Source organism: Medicago truncatula, chromosome 6 (genome assembly GCF_003473485.1).
Source record: "Medicago truncatula cultivar Jemalong A17 chromosome 6, MtrunA17r5.0-ANR, whole genome shotgun sequence".
NCBI classification, from domain to species: domain Eukaryota; kingdom Viridiplantae; phylum Streptophyta; class Magnoliopsida; order Fabales; family Fabaceae; genus Medicago; species Medicago truncatula.
In genome coordinates, this window is record NC_053047.1 from 39,356,176 (window position 1) to 39,379,729 (window position 23,554).

General features: G+C 31.5%; 2 protein-coding genes and 1 pseudogene across 2 annotated transcripts; 1 reads left to right on the forward strand and 2 right to left on the reverse strand.

Moving 5' to 3' along the window:
• Positions 1–2,346: 2,346 nt before the first annotated feature.
• Positions 2,347–3,010, reverse strand: LOC112422514 (uncharacterized; annotated as a pseudogene).
• Positions 3,011–4,779: 1,769 nt separating this feature from the next.
• Positions 4,780–9,344, reverse strand: LOC25496871 (cytochrome P450 CYP736A12). The gene is made up of 2 exons (XM_013597580.3): positions 8,531–9,344; positions 4,780–5,828 (listed from the first exon to the last, which is right to left on the reverse strand). Exons 1-2 carry the CDS (start codon positions 9,224–9,226, stop codon positions 4,992–4,994), a joined length of 1,533 nt encoding a protein of 510 aa, XP_013453034.2. The 5' UTR covers positions 9,227–9,344; the 3' UTR covers positions 4,780–4,991.
• Positions 9,345–11,141: 1,797 nt separating this feature from the next.
• On the forward strand, positions 11,142–14,466 carry LOC25496873 (probable 3-beta-hydroxysteroid-Delta(8),Delta(7)-isomerase). The gene is made up of 4 exons (XM_013597582.3): positions 11,142–11,485; positions 12,953–13,096; positions 13,458–13,566; positions 14,035–14,466. Exons 1-4 carry the CDS (start codon positions 11,320–11,322, stop codon positions 14,300–14,302), a joined length of 687 nt encoding a protein of 228 aa, XP_013453036.1. The 5' UTR covers positions 11,142–11,319; the 3' UTR covers positions 14,303–14,466.
• Positions 14,467–23,554: the final 9,088 nt, after the last annotated feature.

Consider the following 23,554-nt stretch of genomic DNA (forward strand, 5'->3'; position numbering starts at 1 on the left):
ATAAAATTGTAATGATGGATGAAAATTAAAAATATGTTGTGTTTTAGCTTTTTAATTTGATTTTAATATTGGAAACAAAAAAATTATTGTTTAAAAAAAACCGCACAACCCGATCCAATCCAAACCGCATTGGATTGGTTTGATTTTGATTTTATTTTAAAAGTCAACCGAACCAAAACGCATACTTTTTTATCTTACGGTTCGGATGACTTTTAACCTCAAAACCGAAACAAACCACACCGCGAACACCCTTGGTATAGACCTTCATGAAAAGAAATAAAGAAAAATTGGGTCTATTCTCGCAAAACTCGTATTGTAAGAAATGTTAGGAACACACTCTTTTTGATTGGTTATAATATACATGAGTCTCACCAAATTTATATGGGATCCACATGATTTTGTAGGACTTGTGTGAATTTTAACCAATCAAATACTGTGTTGGAAAGTGTATATTAGAATGTACTCCCTCCGTCCTTATATGTAACCACTCATTTGATTTTATTTTTGTCTCTAAATGTAAACTTCTTTTCAAATTACTAGATGCATTTATTATTTTTTTCCTAAACATATCCCTAATTAATACTACTAACTTGTCTTGAAATATGTAAAGTCAAATTTAATACACATATAAACAAACGACAATTTGGTAATATTAACACACAAAATAGACACATTAATTACACTAACAAATTTTCTTAAGAAATGTGAAAAAAGGAAAGGAGGTTTATATATAGAGACAAAGGAAGTATGTGTGGTTAGCATTCATTTTAATTTATTTCATTTCATATCGCTTTGTATAGTGAATGGCTTCATCCCTTCATATATATACTCTTAATTTCGAATCATTTAAAAAAAAACAACATTACATGAGGAAAAAAATATATTTTATTGTATGTAATAATCATTTTTAAAACTATAACATAAAAATAATTAGTATTACGAATAATTATTGACTGCTTTGACTCTCTGATGTTTTCAGGTCCGTTGAGGTTTGCAGGTTTCAAGTCGTCTTGTATTCCTACACTCTGGTATTTGATGCTCGAAAGAGCTGTTATGCTTGTTGTCTTGTGCAGGGAGCTGTTGGCACTTGGATTTTGATACCGTGTTGGCGGGCAATCCATTCGTCGTTCTTAAACTCTAATTGTTATTGGCAAAGGTTAACTTCTCATATTTTTTGTAACTTGGTTTCGCGCCCGTACGCGGGTTCGCTGGGTTGCGTCCTTGATTAGTTAAACTTTGTTATGATAGATTAGAGTGGATCCATTAGATCTGTTTTCATCGATGTATCCCCCTTTGGGTTGTACCTGAGTAAGGTTTTATGTTCCCCCCAGTCTTTGTATCTCTCTCTTTTTATTTATTTTAGTTTTCCTTTTGCCTAAAAAAAAAAATCAGGGTCGAATCAATACCCACATGTTTAATGAACTCAATTATGCCACCAAACACTACATTGGTAAATTTTATTCGATTTAACCAACATATGATGATATTTGCGTGTTGTACTTTTTTTAAATTAAATCTAGTACTGTTGAATAAGAATTTTCCTTTTGATTTGCAATTGCACCAATATATTTTTCATTATAAAGACCGTACATTGAACTTTGGATGAATTTTAACCGATAAAAAAGTGTGTGTTGAAAAGTGTGTGTTAGAATGTGTGTTGCTAGCATTCCTCTTCTACTAAAAATGAAGAAGTTCATGTTGTATTGTTAAGTAAGTTTCTGAGGAGAAAACTTCTGTTTTTTATTTTATTCTTTCATTTTACAATGACATATAATAGTTTTGAGTTTCTAACAGAAAAAAGGGTCAATGCAAACTGAGTTTGCTCCCCCTGTTCCTTGAAAACACAGTGGTTGATATCTTCTTACACGAGCGGTTAGCCTACGACATACGGTTCTAAGGTATTGTTCGTTTTGAATGAGTAGTGCTAGCAACATGTACTTTTTTATTAGGTTAAATCATGATGGGCCTCATACTTTGAAAATGAGTACCATTTAAAATGGTGAGTTATACATTTGTTTCATCCAATAAGAGAATGAACGTCGAAGAAAGTGTTGAAAAGATAGTGTCCTTAGCATTCTTCATTTTGGATTGTGTGAGCATCGCAATTTTATTCTTTAAAAAATGTGACATGTTGAATTAAGAAGTATGGGTGTTGTTTATAAACTACCTATAATTTTGATTACCAAACAATTTGAGACTATTTTTAATGTCCTAGGTTTTTTAAATAATTGTTTCTAATGTTTGTGGGTATGTTGGTGTGTATCAAATATATCCAAACAGTTGTAAAATGGTCATTACATCAAAGGTCCGATAATATAATTCTTTTTTTTGAATGACCAATAATATAATTCTAAGACATCAATGGTCACAAAGCATTACAAATATCATTCTCTCATTCAAACATGGATTGAATTTTACTACAAGATCATTCTCTCATTTACAAAAGGACATTAATTTTTACTCTACCTATGTTAGCCTAATGAGCTAACATATTTAAACACAACACTCTATTTTTTACCAAACAGCTAAATATGCAATCTAATCTACCTTCTAAACTATCAACATTAACATTCAATGTCTCTGACAATCTTAATGCCCTTTGACCTTCACTATTAGAATAATCACTATTTTTATCTTTTCCAATAAGAGAACACAAAGCATTGTTTAGATCCTCAACCTCATTTTTGTTCTTCCCTCTTTCTCATAAGAGAAAAACACCATAGGCTTCAACTTCGAAATCAAAGATGACCCTTTTGTTCCAAGTGCTGGCATAGACAAAAAAAGTAGCACAAAACTTAATATAGATATAGTGATTGTGTTTACTTCTCTTAAAACCCTAACCAAAAATGCTAGTTGTTGATCTTGATCACAAAGAGAAAATGAGTTAACTTTGCTCTGCATTTTCTTTAGCTCCAAAAATTGGTATGAAATTTTCTTCTTTGCCTTCTTTCTGAAATTTTCTTCTTTGCCCTTGTTTTGTGGCTCCATGTGACTTTATGTAAAGCATGTGTATCCTTGGATGAAGGTTATATGTATCATGAAGAAGACAAAAACAATGCGTTATGTCCAGTTATAAACGTGATCAACAAATAAAAAAATACTAATAAAACTAACTAATAACCAAATTAAGACTAGCATAATACTTCTTTGTCCCTTAATACTTGACACAATTGACCTTATTACGCATGTCAATGCATAATTCTGAGCTTAATATCTTGAATAATATATTAGAAAAAATTATGAAAATTTGATATTTTGAAAATTCTGATCGAGACAAATTTAACCGCATCTTATATGATATTATTTATCTTTGCATATTAGTAAAAAATATGGTCAAAATAAGTTAAGTCATAATTACACATTTTCAAATGGATCATCTATTGCGAGACGGAGGGAGTACATGGTTGGACTCACTGTCATCTAACATGACGTCAAGCAACTAAGATTGCAAAATGGGTTTTAGTTCATCAACCAATCATAATTATTATTTCAAGTCATAGTATAAGAATAACGGCAGTGTTAACTTATGCCCTTAGGACATATGTTAAGAAACTCAAAAGAAAATTTTTTCTCTATATTTAATTTATTAATTTGTGTTTTAAGGGCACACGTTAATATTTCCCATAAAAAAAACTAATAATAAACAAAATCACATCTATACGGTATATAAACACGTTGTCGGACAACTAAACGGCTGTTCAAATAACATTTCTCATGTTTTTTTATAAGTCAGAAGAAATGACAGACGTCAAAAGGAAACAACACACATTTCTCATGTCATATAGGAGTAGATTATTCTTTTTTTTTTTTTACCTATGCATAGTTCTACTCCTTCCGTCCCAAATTGTATGACGTTTTGGGCATTTCACGCATATTAAGAAATGTAATTAATATTGTGTGGGAAAGAGATATTATGAGTTGTTTTACAAAATTGTCCTCAATAAATGATATGAGAAAGATAAATGAAGGAATTGAAATAAGAGAGAGTAATAAATAGTTAAGGATATAATAGGAAAAGTAACATTAATTTTTCATTGGTATTGTAAAACGACATACAATTTGGGACAAATATTTTTTCTAAAGTGACATACATTTTGGGACGGAGAGAGTATTAAATACACACAACTAATCGTTTATAAAAAAAATCAATTTTCCGATCATTGTTAAAACATTTAATCATTTTGTCCCACATAGGTATAGCTCAGTTGTCATGAACGTTACACTATAGAGGACATTTTATCTTAAGGGTTTTTTTTTTTTTGTCAAGTCTTAAGAGTAAATTTTTAACCACTAGATCACTCCATAAAAAAAAAACATTTTATCTTGTCATATTTTTCTTGCTTTTTTTTAGGATTTTTTTCTTTAATTTTTTATTAAACTTAGAGTAAACTTGTTCAATTTCTTTATTTGTTTCACTTTTTGGAGTAGATAAAAAATCTGCAATAATTAGTAAACAAGTTTTAATTTAGTTAACTCTTTTTTTTTTTTTTGTCAGGTAGCATAATGGCTAGAGTTCACCTTATAAAATGAATAAGTGAAATATCCAGGGTTCGAACCCCGACCCCTGCATATAATAATGCATTGTCCAACCTCATTTTACCATTATATAGTTAACTCTATATATAAAGGTAAAACCTACTTTAATCCTAATTAGTTATTTCTTCATGTTCATATTCATGAAGTAAAAATCAAATTTTGTTCACTTTTTTTTTTGTGAATATGGTTATCCTTTGTAGAAAATTAAATTTCATAAATTAAAGAAATTACAATAATTCAAAATACACAACAAAAATAAATAAAACTAAAACAATATACTTGATCTCTTATACATAGTCCTTATCCATTTTGTTGGTTCAACATAACAATCATCAATTGTATCTCAATAGCTGCACACTTTTATTGGGTCATATTTACACAATTTTCCTACACAAAGACCTTTATTTCAGTTATATATAAACATATTCATTTCAATTTGATATACATATATTTAACTATATATCAAACTTTTGTCTACGAGTTGTTGGCACAGCTAGCAAGTGGTTAAATCTTGGCATTGAGAGTCCAAATTTTTCACTCATATCCAAATCATTAGGAGACATACCAAAGGGAAGTTCCCAATCAAAGCAATGTACCAATTGGGCAACAACAAGCCTAACAGTATTTAGCCCTAGTTGAATTCCAGGGCACCCTCTACGACCCGACCCAAATGGTATAAGTTGAAAATCATGTCCTCGAAGATCTATATTACTATTGATAAATCTTTCTGGATAAAATATGTCACAATTATTCGTCCAAATTTTAGGATCTCTTCCTATAGCCCAAGCATTTATTATAACCCTAGAATTTTTCTTTATGTAGTAACCATCAATTGTAGCATCTTCTAAACACTCACGAGGTGCTAACAATGGTCCAGCTGGATATAATCTTAATGTCTCCTTTATTACCATATTAAGATAAGGTAAATTTTCAAAATCAGTTTCTTTTACCTTATTATTCAAACCTACCACATTTTCTAGCTCATTTTGAAGTTTCTTCATCACATTTGGATGCCTTAAGAGTTCAGACATGGCCCATTCAATTGTTGTTGAAGCTGAGTCTAATGCTCCACCAATCATGTCCAATATAATAGCTTTGATATTAGTTATATCAATGACTTGTTTTTGTTCTTCATCATGGGGATCCATGGATTTATGCATTAATGATAATAATATGTCGATAAAGTCCTTATGGTGAGGGTCCTTTTTCATGTCTTGCTCATGATCTTTGATTATTTTCTCCACAATTTGGTCAAATGCCTTGCTTGTTTTCTTCATTCGACTTGTTAGTCCCTGGTTGGAATGAATGATCCAGTAGCATATATAACAATTCAAAGATAAGTTGTCATAAAATAAAGGTTTAATTGCATTTTTGGACCCCTATCTTTTTAAAAGTTGCGGTTATGGACCCCCAACTAATTTAAATACAAAACAGCCCTCTATGTTTTGATTATTTGGCAGTTTTGGACCTCCAGTACATTGTTGACTCGGTCAACGCTGACGTGGCACCCTAAGTGAGGTGCCACGTGTCAATTTTTTTTTTTTTACCTTGGGGGTCCAAAACTGCCAAAGAATGAAAACATAGGGGGCTGTTTTGTATTTAAATTAGTTAGGTGTCCATAACCGCAACTTTTGGAAAGATAGGGGTCCAAAAGTGCAATTAAGCCTAAAATAAAAGAGTCAATATACCTTCCACCAAAGCAATATATGCAAATCTTAAAAAAGAACGATGTTTACCGAGATAATAATCATTTTGGTTTCTGAATGTGTTGAAATCCAAAATAGTATTTGATTGTGCATTCTTTTAGTTAAAATAGTTTTTGACGTTAAAATAATCCTTCAATGTTGACAATAACTATTTTTTTATAAGGACTAGTATAATAATAAGTAAGTATTTATATGGATTCATATGAAAGGAAGTGAATATATCGAGGAATTAATATTATAATACTAAAGAAATACTTTAATGCGAGAAAATATTTTGATCAACAACGTGTACAATCAGAGACTATTTTAGAATTTTGTTACAATCATAGACTATTGTAACTAATTGTTACATATTCAAAAATCAAAATGATTATTTCTCCGATGTTCATTTCTAGATCGAAAAGTCATTGATTTTGACCATTTCAAGTCCAATCTAATGAATATAGAAGGTGTCTATTCCTTCCTTCACAAAAGTCTAATGCAAAATCTTATTTAAGACAAACTAGGCTTCTTGAAACTTAAACTAAATTTATATGACTGACTTTTTAAAATATGACTTACAAGTTTTAAAAGAGTGCTATCAATTTCATATATTTTTGTTTGTCTTATTTCTAGCTAGAGTTAACATGTTACTATTGATGATGTGGCAGCCGACCTTCTCTTCCATTTAATTTTATCAATATCAATTTTTAATTTCAACTAGTATAAGTGTGTTAGTAAAAAAATAGATTTAGTCCTGTGACATTATATAATTTATGCAGGGGTTGGGGTTCGAACCCCGGACACCCCACTTCTCCACAATTAATTGTATGAGTTTTAGCATTTAGGCTACTAGACAAAAAAAGAAAAAGATTTTTTTTTTAAATAGATTTATTATTACACTCCATAACTTCCGCTTACTTTTTTTTTTATTTTTAATCCTCCTATTCTCAAAGGAAGAAGGCCAGATATCAGCGAGTTCGGCTATAAAGTAAGTATAGTCGGACAAAAAATTGTTCATCAAGAAATTGAACTCAAATTTTCTCTAACAATCACATATATATTTTATACTATAAAGAATAAAATAAAAATATAATTAGTCGGACGATTTCTAATTTTGTTAAAGAAATTACTAAAGTTATCAATAATTGGTGATTGAATCTCCAATTTTTCATTTGATGCATGAATATATAGAGACATCAAAATTGCACCAACATAACATTACACCAATGTCCCTTAAAAAAAAAACATTATGTCAATTTTGCAACGGCCAATAACGCTTTAATTTATACATATTTTTAAAATTTAATAATTGGATTGAAAGTTTATATCATATACTCCCTCGAGTCTTAAATATAAGATTTTATTTTTTAAAGTTCATTCAATAAATGATATATCTCGTCTATAATATAAAGGAAAATGTTACATAGACACCATTTATTCTCATACATCCTTCTACACCCCATGCACTAGGAAGAGAGAAGAGAAGATGAAAGAGAAAGTGTGTTTGTGTGAGGTCCACATGAACACATGTCAGATTTTTATGTGGGTGTCAAGGGGTGTATTGCCACCTAAGGATGTCTATCTATCATTACTCATGTTTTCAACACTTATTTTATTATATGAAGTTAATAAATTTGAGCTTGTCAATAGAAATTGATCCTTTCGTAAAAAAAAATATAGAAATTGATCCTATTCACCACAAAAAAAAAAAAAAAAATTGATCCTATTATAAATTATTTGTGGTAATTCTCGTGTATCTAATTAGTCAACCAAAAATTAGGACTTTTTTTTTTTCACCACCAAAAAAAAAAAAGTCAACCAAAAAAACTAAGTTGGGGCAACACCCTAATAGACTTGCAAGAGAGTAGACAAGAATCCTAATTATTGTAGATCCAAATAAATTAAAAAATTACTTGTTGTGCTCCTATCAATTGGAACACTTGCCGTAGTCTTCAATCCTTCTATTTTAAAAACTATGTAATCCCAATTTTCAAAAACAATTTAATTGATCTTCAAGTCAACATTTTTTATTTTATTTTTATAGGTCCTATACTCCACATTATTTGATCCTAAATTTCAAAATTTAATCAAATGTATACTCTATCCAATCCTTATTATAAGTTCTTATGTTTATTGAATAATCAATTTATCTGATCAATAATATAGATAAGATACATTAGTTATTGAATAAATCTAGTAGCATGATCAAACATGAAAATAGTACTCAAATGTTGGGAAAATGCAAAGTTAATTATCACATGTATAGTATACAACTAGAAGTTAATATCTCAGATATTGATACATACCTGAATATCAAATATGCTTAGCCAAGGCAAAAAATCTGCCAAATTAAAACTTCCAGCCAAGTTCATACACTCTCGAATTACTCCCTTTAAATCCAAATCACTATCCTTATTGCATCCCAAAACCATCTTATAAGTAATATTCGCTATAACCTCACCAACTATCTCACTAAGATTCACGACTTCACCTAAAACCGCTGCTTTATCAACCGACTTTATAAGCATCCCTAGTTCCTCACTTCTCATAGATGCAAACATCTCAACTTTCGAACCACTCAAAAGGTGCAAAGTACAAAGTTTTTTCATGTTCCGCCAATAGGAACCATATGGAGCTAAACCCAATCCCTTTCCACCGTAAAACATGTGTTCGGACGCTTGAAGTTTTGGTCTACTAGAGAAAATAGCGTCGTGGGTTTTGAGAAATTTTTCAGCTGATTCTGGGGAGGAAACTATGATGGTTGGAATTTTTCCTAGTTTTAAGGACATGATTGGTCCATGTATTTTTGAAAGGGATTGAAGGGTACGATGTGGTAGTTTTCCTAGGATGTGGAGGTTGCCAATAATTGGGAAAGGTTTTGGACCAGGTGGATTTTTTTGATGATGTTGATGTTGATTTGGATGAAAAAATAGATAAGATGATAAAATCAAAATGAATATTAGAAAGAGTATTGCTGGAATAGCTAATGATAGAGGTGACATGATGATTGCTTGGTTGATTGACAATTGGTATAAGGTTTTTGGGGGTGTTTTATACTTTATATGATAGTATGATGTATGGTCTTGCGCTAACAATTGTCTGTATTATCCATTGGATGCTACTCCAATGGTAATTGCTTAAATTTATAATTCAGAGGAATTGCTTAAATTTATATCTCACTATAGTTTAGTCATAAGTCTATACAAAACAATTGTTTAGTCACAAGTCTAAACAAAACAATGAAAAATCCTAACTTATGCCTTTAAGGCAGAAGTTTAGAAGCCAAATGTAAAAACTTAATTTTAGAAATTATGCATACAATGTCTTGAAAATTTAAAAACTTATTTTTTCAATACAAAACTTATGTTTTAATTCCTTTTTTAGAACTTTAACTTGTGCCCATTGGACACAAGTTAACATGAACAATTTGGAAACACACCTCAAAGTCAAAACACATATTATTATTATTTTTTTGGATGGTGTTACAAAGTAACAAAGCAAAAAAAAATAAAAATTAAATAGCTAGTTTGTCTCTTAAAAGGAGAGACTCTGAACCAGCTCGAAGACGATTTCAATGAGTTGAGAAGATATATTATTTAATTATTTAAAAATATTAATTATTCAAATTATCTTTCTTTAATTTTTTTTCCTTCCCCTTACGCGTGTAAGCCCAAATCCATTTTATTTAAGTTTATGACCAAATAAGTATTTCTCTCATGCATCATTCCTCTATCTCATTTCTTAATCTTTTTTTGAGTTCTTCTTCGTCAATATTTGAAATAAACTATCAATTTAGTCTTTCAATTATTACTTTCTTTTTAATTTAGTATTTGCATTATATAAAATTTATCAATTTACTCCACATCATCTTAAAAACTCAGAAAAAATTGACAGATTTTTCATAGTTTAAAAACTATTTATGTTTGATTTGAATTAAAAAATAAAAAATGAAAATTGAACCAAGTTGATTTAACACTTATCTTCAACCAATTTGATTTGTTTCCTTAACTATTGTTCAAGGGCACCGGTAAGAATTTTTTTAATTTTAACTACTCGTTACACATTGGAAAACAAAAATGATTATTGAAGAATGCTAACTAGTGTCTGCGGGACACTGGTTAATAAATTATAAAAGGAAATATTTATTTGAAAATTGTGTATTTTACTTTTTGAAACTTGAAAAAATATCCTTTTAATGCTAAGTTTGTCTTTTGTTTCCATTTTTAATTGTTTAACCAGTGTCCGAGGCACTGGTTAGCATGACCCATGATTATTTGCTCGATTAAAATGAGAGTGAGATGGAGTGAGTACTATTATAGGACAAGAGAAATAATAAGAATACTCTCTTCTTGATACTCTCTTCAACACTCATTCTTCTATTGGGTAAAACTTATGTGAGTCTCATCATTTTATATGAATTTATTCTCTATCTTTGATACTCATATGAATTTCATTCAATGAGAGAATGAGTATTAAAATATAGTTAGAAAGAGAGTATTCATAACAAGTAAAACTCTTTTCATTTCACAAAATAAATGGATCATACTACAATTTAAAGAGAGACAAACAAAAAAAAAAGGTTTTTTTTGTCAAATAGCCTAGTGGCTAGAGCTCACACATATTAATGTGAAGAAGTGGGGTGTCCTAGATTTGAACCCCGACCCCATATGCGATATCCCTACCAACTGAGCTAAGCTCATGAAGATAATAAATAAATAATGATTCTTACCAATAAGTAAGTATGTCCCATTATCATTAATTATTTTATACTCCTTTTAAACACTTTTGTATTTTTATCTTTCAAATTGAAGAAATGAAGCCGATCATAGATGAAGAGAATTTTAACTCTACAATAACACTCCTATGTTGGGACAACTAGCATAAATACACCAAGCAAAACAAATAGCATCACATCATGATCTGATCTGCCAACCCACCTTTTTTCCCAAAAAGTCTCATAAATCCACCAATCAAAACACTTCAATTATTTCCTCAAAAAGAAAAACACTCAAGTGATTAAGATCCAACACTCTTATATAGTCCAACTCAAGAAGAGTCAAACAAACAACATCATCGTTCAGATCGAAAAAAAAACATGGAGGGATCTCAAACGTCACAAGATTCTGTTCATCCTCATCCCTATGTTCCAAAAGACCTACATCTTCCTGGCTATGTTCCTTGTTTCCTCTCTCAATCCAACATTCTCTCTGGCTATGGTTCCTTCTTTGTCATCCTCTTTGCACTCACATGGTTCTTCTCAGGTAAATACACTAAAATTCAACTTAATTTGACATTTTTCAATAACATGGAAGTAAAAAAAAGTTCAATTGGATTGGTTTTTGTTGTTGAATCACTGACCCATTAGCTTAATTTGTTCATTTATCCCATAAAGCTCCATTTTTTCATTATAAAAGCTATGTGGGTCCAAAATTCAACTTGGTTTGAGATATTTCAATAAGAAGGAAGAAAAAAAAGTTCAATTGGATTGGTTTTTTGTTATTGAATAGTTGACCCATTAGCTTAATTTGTTCATTTATCATATAAAGATCCGTTTTTTCATTATAAGACCTATGTGGGTCAGTTTCAATTTTTTTAGCTTTGTTAATGTAGAAATCTAGGTTTTACATTGTGGTTGCGGTTGTGATGGTTGATAATTGACAAAATTGTGATTACATGTGGTTTATGCAGCCTCCATTGTGTTACGAATTCGGATTCCCTTCTGTTAGGGAATCCCGCATTCACGCATTGGTAACATCGGTGACTTTTCTGTTAGGATCTCCAAAAAATGAAGATTTTAATTTTAATTTTATAATTCGAAAAACTGAGTTTGAACTTAACCTGTCTGATCTTGATCGAACTGGCACCAATGTCCCGAATGTGTGAATGCGGGAAATCCCCATCTGCAGGGAATCCGGATGTTGTAGTCTCATAGACATTAAAAACCTGGATGCTGCAGTTCAAATTGTTCATGGAAATCTCTTGAAACCCTGGTCAAAATAGTTCACTTTTATATGCACATAATTTTCAATATCCACATAATTTTATAGAGTGTGGAGAAACAGATCCTCCTGTTTTACATTTTTTGAGGGGAGAAACAGATGAATAGATGATTAGTGTATGCAATGAATTGTAATGTTTTGAAATGTGTTCTTTCATTGTTTTGTGTTGGTTGGAAATATAAATCGTGGCTGAAATTAATAGTGGTTTTATGTTTAACTTTGTTCTATATGTGATATGTTAATCAACACTATGGCATGATGATTTACAATCCAAGCGAGATTACTACAATTTTTGGACTTATTCAATGTCCTGCCTAGTAACCGTAGTGTTATATTGGAAAGGAGGTAGCTCGACTGGTTTGAGCTAAGGGATAAGGAGTTGGAGGTCCTGGGTTGAAACCCAGATAAAGGAGAAAAACTAATCTAACAACTAATCATTAACATTTGCCATTTAAAAAAAATACCATAACATTATGCATTCTTCTTGTTGACAATACATGTTTAATTTCAAATGAATATTGTTGGTTAGAACAAGACCAGACTCAATGCTATAATCCACACTTGTAGTAGCTTGTGCACTTCGAAAGCTATATGAATTTGATGTACATTGTCTCTTTCTAGGATTAGGCTTTTTGTTTTGGCTTTCCGCTATCATTACTATTTGAATTTCGGCCATCCTGAATTGAATTTAGATTTTCTGATTTTGATTACATGACTGAATTTTTGCAGGACGCCTCAAGAAAACAAAAGTTGATAGGCTGCTAATATTCTGGTGGGCATTCACTGGCCTCACACACCTCATTCTTGAGGGCTACTTCGTTTTTGCACCAGAGTTTTTCAAGGATAATACTGGCTTCTACCTTGCTGAAGTTTGTAAGTTATTTTTATTTGTTATTTGACATTGAACACAGATACAACATTGTTAGAATTTGAAGTTCCTTTCGTGGAGTTTACAGTTATAGGGCGTGTTTGGATTGGTTTATCTGAGCATATCGACTGCCATAAGCATTTGTGAGACTGATTGGGAGAGCTTATGAAAACCATTAATGACATGTCCTTAATCTGTTTTTAGCTTATTTCTATAAGCTACCATGGTAACTTTTGAAAACAGTTTGATTCATTTAAACTTTTATCATAGAAATAGTTTATACATAAGCCCTTCTACTATAAGCGTTTAATTAAGTTGTTTATCAAAACAGATAGTTTACGAGTTTTTCCCCTAATATTATTATAGGGAAGGAATATAGCAAAGGAGATTCAAGGTATGCAGCAAGGGATGCTGCGGTAGTAGCTGTTGAAGGACTAACAGCAGTTTTGGAGGGCCCAGCCAGTCTTCTGGCCGTGTAAGTTAAACACTATAGTTTCGGATCCGAGCATACTTTTGAAACTGCAAACCAAACATATCCCAATGATATGATGCAGAAACTGGCGATATTTTTAATCTTGTTTCAGTTTTCATTTTAATCTTATTATTTATTTTTCTAACTAGTTTGTTATGATTTATAGTTTGTTGTGATGTCTGTGTTGTTTATTTTCAAGCTTTTACAACGAATTTGCTTCATACATTTGTTAATTATGAAGCACGGATACGGACACGGACATGACACGAACACTGACACGCCGTCACAGCTAATAATTTGAAAAAATCACATAATGCAGTGTAATTACAAGTGTCGGCGACATGTGTCCGACACCGGGACACACCTAATCCGAGGAGTGTCCGTGCTTCATAATATTACCAGCGAATTTATGTTTTATCTTTGATTTTTCATTTTTAATCTCACTGTTTGTATTTTCTTAATGTATGACAGATATGCAATAGCTACTGGGAAATCATACAGCTACATCCTTCAATTTGCCGTTTCATTGGGTCAGCTATATGGAACTGCAACATATTATATAACAGCGATTTTGGAAGGCGATAATTTTTCTACAAATTCATTTTACTACTATGCATATTACATTGGAGCAAATTTCTCTTGGATTGTCATCCCCTCGATCATTTCCATTCGCTGCTGGAGGAAAATCAGCGCTGCATTTCGAGTTCAAAGCCAGACAAGAAAGACTAAAGTTCGTTGATGCAGATTTTTCAGGTTGTCATCAGTTTTGATGATCTTAGAGCAAAGAATAATGATGACTAAGTTTGTTTAGATAAAGGGAATATTGTTAAGAATTGTATCATTTGATTCTTATTAAATTTGCATAGTTTGAAAAGAGCAATTTAGACGTTTAATTTTAAGTCATTCTTATGGATTTTGATAGAATACATTTAGTAATCTCACGCTTTTACACATTCAGCATATTGGTTGTCGTTGGTTTGAAACCAATCAGCCAACACATTTCATAGCAAACGTACACACGTTTGCTATATTCCTTAATAATTCACACATTCGAAGTTCCCACACTTTGAGTTATTATTGAATAATAACTAAGTCCAAGATATGTGTGTATGAGCATGGATACACTTTTTGTTTTTTGTTTTACTCCTTGAAAAATTTAGTCATTTTGAAACTGTCCTTATAATAATGTAGAATATTTAATTTTAAAATTTAGAGATCAATTTTAATATAAACAAATTTGGGGAGCACCAAAATAAAACACCGTACCAAAATAAAAATGTGTACTATTTGAAAAGAATAAACCTTGATATATAAAAGTGACTACAAATGATCCATTTAAAAAAAAAAAAAAATCTTTGATTACAAATTGGTTTTGAATTTGGTGTTGAATATAGACATATAGATCATTCTATTTGAAAATAAGGAAAACAACTGACATGAGAAGTTAAGATTATCTAGAAATTGAATTCTACAATTGACATAAATTATGGTTTAACTTCTAATAGGCATTGGATATATATGCTTGCTTACAATATGATTATTTGATGCTGCTGAATTATTCTTTTCTTCTTCTAAAGCTTAAAAAGAGAGAAAAGGAGCACTAAAAAATCCCCACATCGTCAGAAACAAACACTATGATAATGTTTATAACATACAAGGTGCCTTCAATGAATGTGTTAGATTATGGGGCTGTATGAATTGTTTATTTCTTAGTGAAATTATTTATATAACTTCTTAATTTATCCATTTTTTTTTTTTAAATTGAAAGTAAATCTATTGTGACAATCGCAGCTATGCAGCATGGGAGAGGTTTGATATTATTTGCTTTACTTTATAAATTAGTGCGGAATTAAGTTTGTTAAAGCAAATGAGATCAGTCATAATGAACCAGCTAGGGCACCTACAGTACATTACTCTAAGTCATCAGAAATAAATTTTCTAGGAATATAAAGTACAATATTTATTAGAGAATGAAGGAAAGAATAATAACACACTTAGTGAGATTACTTCACTCGCAAGTAAACACACATAGCTTATTGAATAACAGTGATCAACATGTAATTAGGAGCCTTGTATCTCTATAAATACTCCTTGTACTTGCTTTTCCATCTATGAGAAATGAGAGTTTATTCATTTTGCACAATTCATAACATGATATCAGAGCCTCTCCAAGATCCATTGGGCCACCTGCTATCAGGTTTCTGCTATCGTGCCCCCCACCATTTATGTCCACGGACCAAGCCCAATAGTACTAGTCGTGAGGGGATGTGTTAAGAGTCCCACATCAGATATGTGATGGCCTGACAATGTGTTTATAAGTGGGGGCAATCCTTACCTCACAACCTATGATGAAGCAAGCAAACACATTTGTTGGCAGCAAGCAATGCAAGCTGAGCTTACAGCTCTTGAAAGTATTGGCACTTGGAAACTGGTGGATTTACCACCTAACATCAAACCTACATGGTGCAGGTGGATATATAAGATCAAACGCAGATGACAACATAGAGAGGTATAAAGCAAGATTGGTTGCTAAGGGTTACAATCAAATTGAGGGACTGGACTACTTTGATACTTATTCACCAGTTGCTGAGCTCACTATAGTGAGAACTGTCATTGTCTTAACCTCCATAAATAATTGGCATATTCATCAGCTAGATGTGAATAATGCATTTTTTCATGGTGATATACAAGAAGATGTGTACATGATTGTGCCTCAAGGTGTCAACACTACAAAACCCAATCAAGTCTGCAAACTCATGAAATCTCTTTATGGTCTTAAGCAAGCTAGCAGAAAGTGGTATGAGAAGCTCACTTCCCTCCTTCATCACCAATATACACAATCCACATCAGATCATTCAGTGTTTATCAAACACACATACACTTCTTTCACAGTGCTTTTAGTATATGTTGATGATGTGATCATTACTGGCAACTCATTACATGAATTTCAACACATCAAGACCATACTGCATTCATCCTTCAAGATTAAGGATTTGGGTCAGTTGAAATATTTTATTGGTTTAGAAGTTGCACATTCTTCCCAAGGAATCTCATTATGTTAGAGAAAGTACTGTATTGATCTTCTCACTAATTCAGGTCACTTAGCTTCTAAACCATTCTCTACACCCTTTGAACCATCATGTAAGCTTCACTAGGATTCTAGTGCACCTTACAATGATGTCCCTTCATACAAAAGATTGATTGGTAGGTTGATTTATCTCACCAATACTAGGCCAGATATCACATTTGCCACTCAGCAACGCAGTTAATTCCTTTCTTCTCCTACTGAGAAGCACTTCACTATAGCCACTAGGATACTAAGACCCTTGAAGATGTGTCCTGGTCGGTCTCTTCTTTACTAGACTATTCTCTAAGCATTTCAGGCTTCTCAGATGCTGATTGGGCAGGGTGCCTGGATTCCAAAAGATCTATATCGGGCCAATGCTTCTTTCATGGGAAATCACTCATTTCTTGGAGAACTAAGAAACAATTAACTGTTTCTAGATCCTCATTAGAAGTTGAGAATAAAGCATTGGGTGCTGCTACTTGTGAACTCCAATGGCTTTTGTATATGCTTAAAGATCTGCATGTTTCACTTATCAAACCTCTTGTGCTTTACTGTGACAATCAAAGTGCCTTACATATAGTTGCAAACCCTGTATTTTCTAAAAGAACCAAACACCTTGAGATTGATTGTCATCTGGTCAGAGAAAAGATGCAAGTAGGGATCGTGAAACTTCTACCTGTTTCATCCAAAGATCAACTAGAAGACTTCTTCACTAAGCCATTTCTTCCTCAACCATTTCAGGTACTTTTATCCAAGATTGGAATGCTTGATATATACCATGTCCCAACTTGTGGGGGACTATTAGAGAATGAAGGAAAGAATAACAACACACTTAGTGAGATAACTTGACTCGCAATTAATCACACATAGCTTAGTGAATAACAGTGATTAGCATGAAATTAGGAGCTTTGTATCTCTATAAATACTCCTTGTACTTGCTTTTCCATCTATGAGAAATGAGAGTTTATTCATTTTGCACATTTCATAACAATATTGTTATCACTATTACTTAATAATTTTCACATTTGAAGTTCCCACTCTTTTTGAGTTATTATTGAATGATAACTGAGTCCAAGATATGTGAGTATGAGTATGGATATCCTATAGTCACGAGATTCTACCTTTATATATAGTCAAATATACCATTTTTTTGTTTTTGTTTTGTTTTGTTTTACTCCTTGAAAAATTTAGTCGTATTGAAACCGTCCCTATAATAATGTAGAGAGAGATCATAGTGAATTTTTTTGTTTTGTTTAAACTGGTTTATCATCATTTTGAAATGATATTAATGGATATAAAGAATGCTAATAAACTTCTGTTGAGAATAGAAATGCCCATATAGACATAGATCATTCTATTTTAAAATTTGAAAATCAAAAACTAACATGAGAAGTTAAGATTACCTAGCAATTGAATTCTACAATTGGAATAAACTATGAATTCAACTTCTAAGAGGCATTGGATATATGCTTGCTTACGATATGAATTATGCGTTGCTGCTGAATTATTCTCAACTTCGAAAGCTTAAAGAAGAAAGAAAAGGGGCACTAAAAAAGCCACACATCGACAGAAACAAATACTATGATAGTGTTTATAATGATCAAGGGACCGTAATTGGATAAGTTTGATTATAGAATTCTATGAATTGATTACTTCAGTTATCATTCATAGTACTACTCGTAGAAATACTATATAAACTTTTTTTAAATTGAAATGTCTTGTAAAAAATATTTATATTTTTGCATGTTTTTCTTAAATAGTTTTTTTTGTTCTTAAATGAAGTGGAAAACCACTTAAATTAAACTCACACACTACCAAAAAAAACTCACACATAACTACGAGGTTTCGGGTTCGAACTCATATCACGACGTCCAACTTTACAATTTCAACATTTACCAGTTGAGTTAGGAGTTGGGACTTCTAGACTAAATAGTATTTTTTAAAACAGCATATATATTAAATTCACACTCGCACATGCCTAGCAAACTAGCGGAAAACCAAATTACAGAGGCACCGTAAATATGTGGCAACCTCAACCTAACAGAATAACAAGACCCCATGAAAAAGAAAATCCAATGAGAATGAAACGCCAATAGAAAACACACCCACCTCACCTCTAAGATGTAGAAGCTAGCACAATAAACACACTTTTGGATTCCAACACCATTCGTAGAAATAACAAGATGGAATATTTAATCTCCCCCACCATTTCATCAATCTCCTTGTACTATAATTGAAAATTATAACATTTATGGATTTCCAAATTGCCCAAAGTGAATTGTGCTAAATCAACCTCCAACCCTTTCTAATTTTATTATTCCTTTCCTCTCCATTCCAACATTTAAAATGCACAAACAAATTATGCAGAGTAACAATAGTAATATCAAGCCATCCCATAACCTTGGACCACTATTTAAACACCGTATGACAATGCAAAAAAAAAATGGTTCAATGTTTCCTCATCAACACCACCACAAAAAATACAATTTAAGTTTGCCTCTTGGCTTATGAGGTTGAAATCCTTGCCTCTCAAAAATCATTATTAAGAGTTACTTTGTTTTCGTGCGGATACGAAATTGTTAGAATTTGAAATGCCAGTTGAGGAATTGTTTGAATTGGTTTATTTGAGTATATATATTGCCATAAGCATTTCTGAGACATCTTGTGAGAGCTTATGACAAACCCTTAAGTTGTTTTTAGCTTATTTTATAGCTATCAATGTGAGCTTATGAAAACAGTTTTGACTTTATTTTATCTTTTATTGTAGGAATAGTTTATACAAAACCACTTAATTAAGTCGTTTATCAAAACATAGTTTACGAGAATTTTCCCCCGATATAATAGGGAAGAAATATATCAAAGGAGATTGATGGGGTAAATCCGCAAGTGCAAGGTTTACCGAAGTAGTAATAAAGAGTATCATTCCGTCTGGTAGTTATGAATTTGACTCACTTTTAACAATGATTAGATGAAAGTTTCAAAGGTTGAAAGTTGGGATTTTTAACGGTTGAAAATTAGTAATAATAAAAACGCCTTGGGATTATTGGTTCATCTTGGTGACAAATCTTTCACAAACCAAACTCTAAACCTAGTCTTAAGTTGGACCTATTTTCTAAAGACAAGTTTCTCTTTGGATTTCATATCTCCTTTCAGTCTCAATGAATGTATTTCAATAGGAACCACACCTATTCTCATGGTTGATTGCTATTGAAACCCTTTAAGAACGAAACTTTATTGTCTCAACGTTTGCTAGACTATTATCATGTTTTGCAATCCTTGTCTAATTTCACTTGTTTTAATATCAAACTTCATCTTTTGATCATTCGCTTGATATTTGTGATGATGAAATAACAACTATTAAACTTCACCTTTTGGTCCTTCGATTAATACTTGTTATTTCATTAGAAAAACGGTGAAATAGATTAGAAAATAGATTTACATAAGATCAGGGTTCGAGACTTGGTTTGATAGAGATTAGGTCATTAGACTCATCCAACAATCCCAAGACAAAGAAGTCTACTCACTCACTCATGTTCATTGTAGACATAGAGAAGAAGAAGAAGAAGAACATAAAAGTAAATAACAAGAAAATAAAGAGAACCTTGTCAAAAAAATAAATAAATAAAGAAAGCTTTTATTCAAAGAAACAATTGTCACTTATAATTTCCAAGAACAAAAGATGACAATATATGTTTGCTAGCTGCTCTATTTATAGCCTAAAACTAACTTAAGCCCCAAGAAATACATCAATAGAATGTTCCACAACAAAACCATGGGCTTTTATATATCAGAATTACACTAAAAAGGCATATGGATCAGGAAGCAAAAGCAGCAAAAGGAAAGCTGCCAGTCGCACACGACCGCGTGGCTTGAAGCACGGGCCGTGCGCTCCTCTCTGGTTGTTGGCCTTCTTTGAAACTTTGCAGGCACGGGTTGTGCCTGATATTTTTGCACAAGATCTTCATATTTTTGGCCTCAATCAACTCCAAATCTCCTTCTTTTGCTCCAAGATTCAATTTTTCATATATTTGTTCCTGAAATTAAATAACAAGCAATTGTAGTAAAATAGTTCTAGAAAGTAAATAAAAACACATAAAATCTAAATAAAATAAACTCAAATAACCACTTAAAAACACTAATTATTGACTCATCAGAGATTCAAGGTATGCTGCAAGGGATGCACCGATCGAAACTGTTGAAGGACTAACAACAGTTTTGGAGGGTCCAGCTAGTCTTCTGACCGTGTAAATTAAACTCCTTATTGTGATGTCCGCATTGTGTATGTTTTATTTGTACTTTGTATTTGGTCTATGCAACACTAGCCAATTTATGTTTTATCTTCTTTGATTTATTATTTCTAATATCATTGTTTGTGTTTTCTAAATGTATGACAGATATGCAATAGCTACTGGGAAATCATACAGCTATATACTTCAATTTGCCGTTTCATTGGATCAACTATACGGAACTGCTGCATATTATATAACAACGATTTTGGAAGGCGATAATTTTTCTACAAATTCATTTTACTACTATGCATACTACATTGGAGCAAATTTCTCTTGGATTGTATTCCCCTTAATCATCTCCATTCGCTGCTGGAGGAAGAATTGTGCTGCGTTTCGAGTTCAAAGCCAGACATAAAAGACTAAAGTTCGTTGATGCAGATTTTTCAGGTTATCATTAGTTTTGATGATCCTCGAGCAAAGAATAATGATAACTAGGATGATTGAGATAAGATGGAATGTTGTTAAGAATTGTATTATTTGAATCTTATTAAATTTGCATAGCTTGAAAAGAGCAATATAGACAATTAATTTTAAGTCATTCTTATGGTTTTGGATTGCATACATTTAGTAACTTCACGCTTTCACACATTCAACACATTACATAGCAGACGTACCCACGTTTTTCTAGAAGGGTTATACATTACTCTTTGAGTTATTATTGAATGATAACTAGGTCCAAGATATATGCATATGAGCAAGGATTACCCTATAGTCACGAGATTCTACATTTATATATTGTCATATATACCATGATTTTTGCTGTTTTGTTTGTTTATTGTTGTTTTGTTTTACTCCTTGAAAAATTTAGTCGTTTTGAAACAGTCCCTATAATAATGTAGAATATTTAATTTTATTTCTTCTCAAAATAAGTACAAAATATTATATTTAGAGATCAATTTTAATATAAACAAATTTGGCGAGCACATAAAATAAAACACCGAACCAAAATAAAAATGTGTACTCCTTTAAAAAATATGTGTACTATTTAAAAAGAATAAACCTTGATATATAAAAGTGACTACAAATCATCCATTTAAAATAAAAATTCTTTCATTTCAAATTGGATTTGAATTTGGTGTTGTTTGATTAAACTGGTTTATCATCATTTTTGAAATGATAATAATGGATATAAAGAATGCTATTAAACTTCTGTTGAAAATGGAAATGCCCTTATAGACATAGATCATTCTATTTAAAAATATTAAAAATAACTAACATGAGAAGTTAAGATTACCTTACAATTGAATTCTGCAATTGACAAAAACTATGAATTCAACTTCTAAGAGGCATTGGATATATGCTTGCTTACAATATGATTATGAGCTGCTGAATTATTCTTTTCTTCTTCTAAAGCTTAAAGAAGAAAGAAAAGGGACAGTAAAAAAGCCCATATCGACAGAAACAAACACTATGATAGTGTTTATAGTGATCAGGAGACCTTAATTGAATAGGCTTGATTATAGAGTTCTATGAACTGATTATTTTAGTGAGATATTATTTATAGTTATCTATTTTCTAGCTTTTTTTAAATTGAAATGTGCGTACAGTTTAAGAAATATTTCTCTTGTTATATTTTTTTTAACAAGCTTACTTTTTATATGTTAGACGATAAATTTTTAAATTGTGCCTCCATTGGGTCATGAGGTTGAATTCCTTGCCTCTCAAACATCATTATTGAGGGTTACTTTGTTTTCGCGCAGATACGAAATTGTTAGAATTTGAAATACCTGCAGAGGAATTGTTTGGATGGGTTTATTTGAGCATATCAATTGCCATAAGTATTTCTGAGACAGCTTGGGAGAGCTTAAGACATGTCCTTAAGCTGGTTTTATCATATTTTATAAGCTATCATTGTGAGCTTATGAAAATAGTTTGACTTTATTTTATTTTCTATTGTAGGAATAGTTTATACAAAACCACTTAATTAAGTTGTTTATCAAAACATATAGTTTACAAGAATTTTCTCCCGATATAATAGGGAAATAATATTGCAAAGGAGATTCAAGGTATGCTGCAATGCAAGGGATGCCACGATGGGTTCGATGGCAATGTTTCATGTTTTTTGTTAGTGGGTTGTTGGATTTAAATCCAAGCTTTTCAATTTTTTGTTAGTGGGTTTTTGGATTTGATTTCAACCCTTCACATCGAGACTTATCCCAAATACAATCCGGAAACAATGGTTTTGATGTTTAATGGCGTGGATGATTTAACAATAACATAATTTCAGCAAATTTGATGATGAAGCAGATTTGAACATGAATACCAGAAAAATTATAAGGGTTTGTTTTGTGAATCTTGTCCAATCATCTCTTTAATTATGTATGTTTACTCTTTAAATATGGAATTGGATACAACACTCTTGCCTATTGCATGATTTGTATTTGCAATCATGAAAATATATCTCTTCCGCCAGAAGAAAAAAAAAACTCGGGTTGGTCACTAAAATTAATTATAATATATAAACATAAATTAAAGTTGTAATAAACATTAAGTCATGAAGTTAAAATGAGAGTCTGACTAAAAAATTAGGGTGGATACTTATAAAATTACGTATTTAACAACTACTATAAATTATGAAACTTTTGTTGTACTTTACGATTGTTAACTGAGTGAATTTTCAGTTAACATGACAATA

Coding starts and splice junctions, on each gene's coding strand:
- LOC25496871 (XM_013597580.3), bottom strand. CDS start 9,226: ATGTCACCTCTATCATTAGCTATTCCAGCAATACTCTTTCTAATATTC. Junction 5,829..8,530: donor TAAGCATATTTGATATTCAG/GTATGTATCAAT, acceptor CATTCCAACCAG/GGACTAACAAGTCGAATGAA.
- LOC25496873 (XM_013597582.3), top strand. CDS start 11,320: ATGGAGGGATCTCAAACGTCACAAGATTCTGTTCATCCTCATCCCTAT. Junction 11,486..12,952: donor ACTCACATGGTTCTTCTCAG/GTAAATACACTA, acceptor GAATTTTTGCAG/GACGCCTCAAGAAAACAAAA. Junction 13,567..14,034: donor CCAGCCAGTCTTCTGGCCGT/GTAAGTTAAACA, acceptor AATGTATGACAG/ATATGCAATAGCTACTGGGA.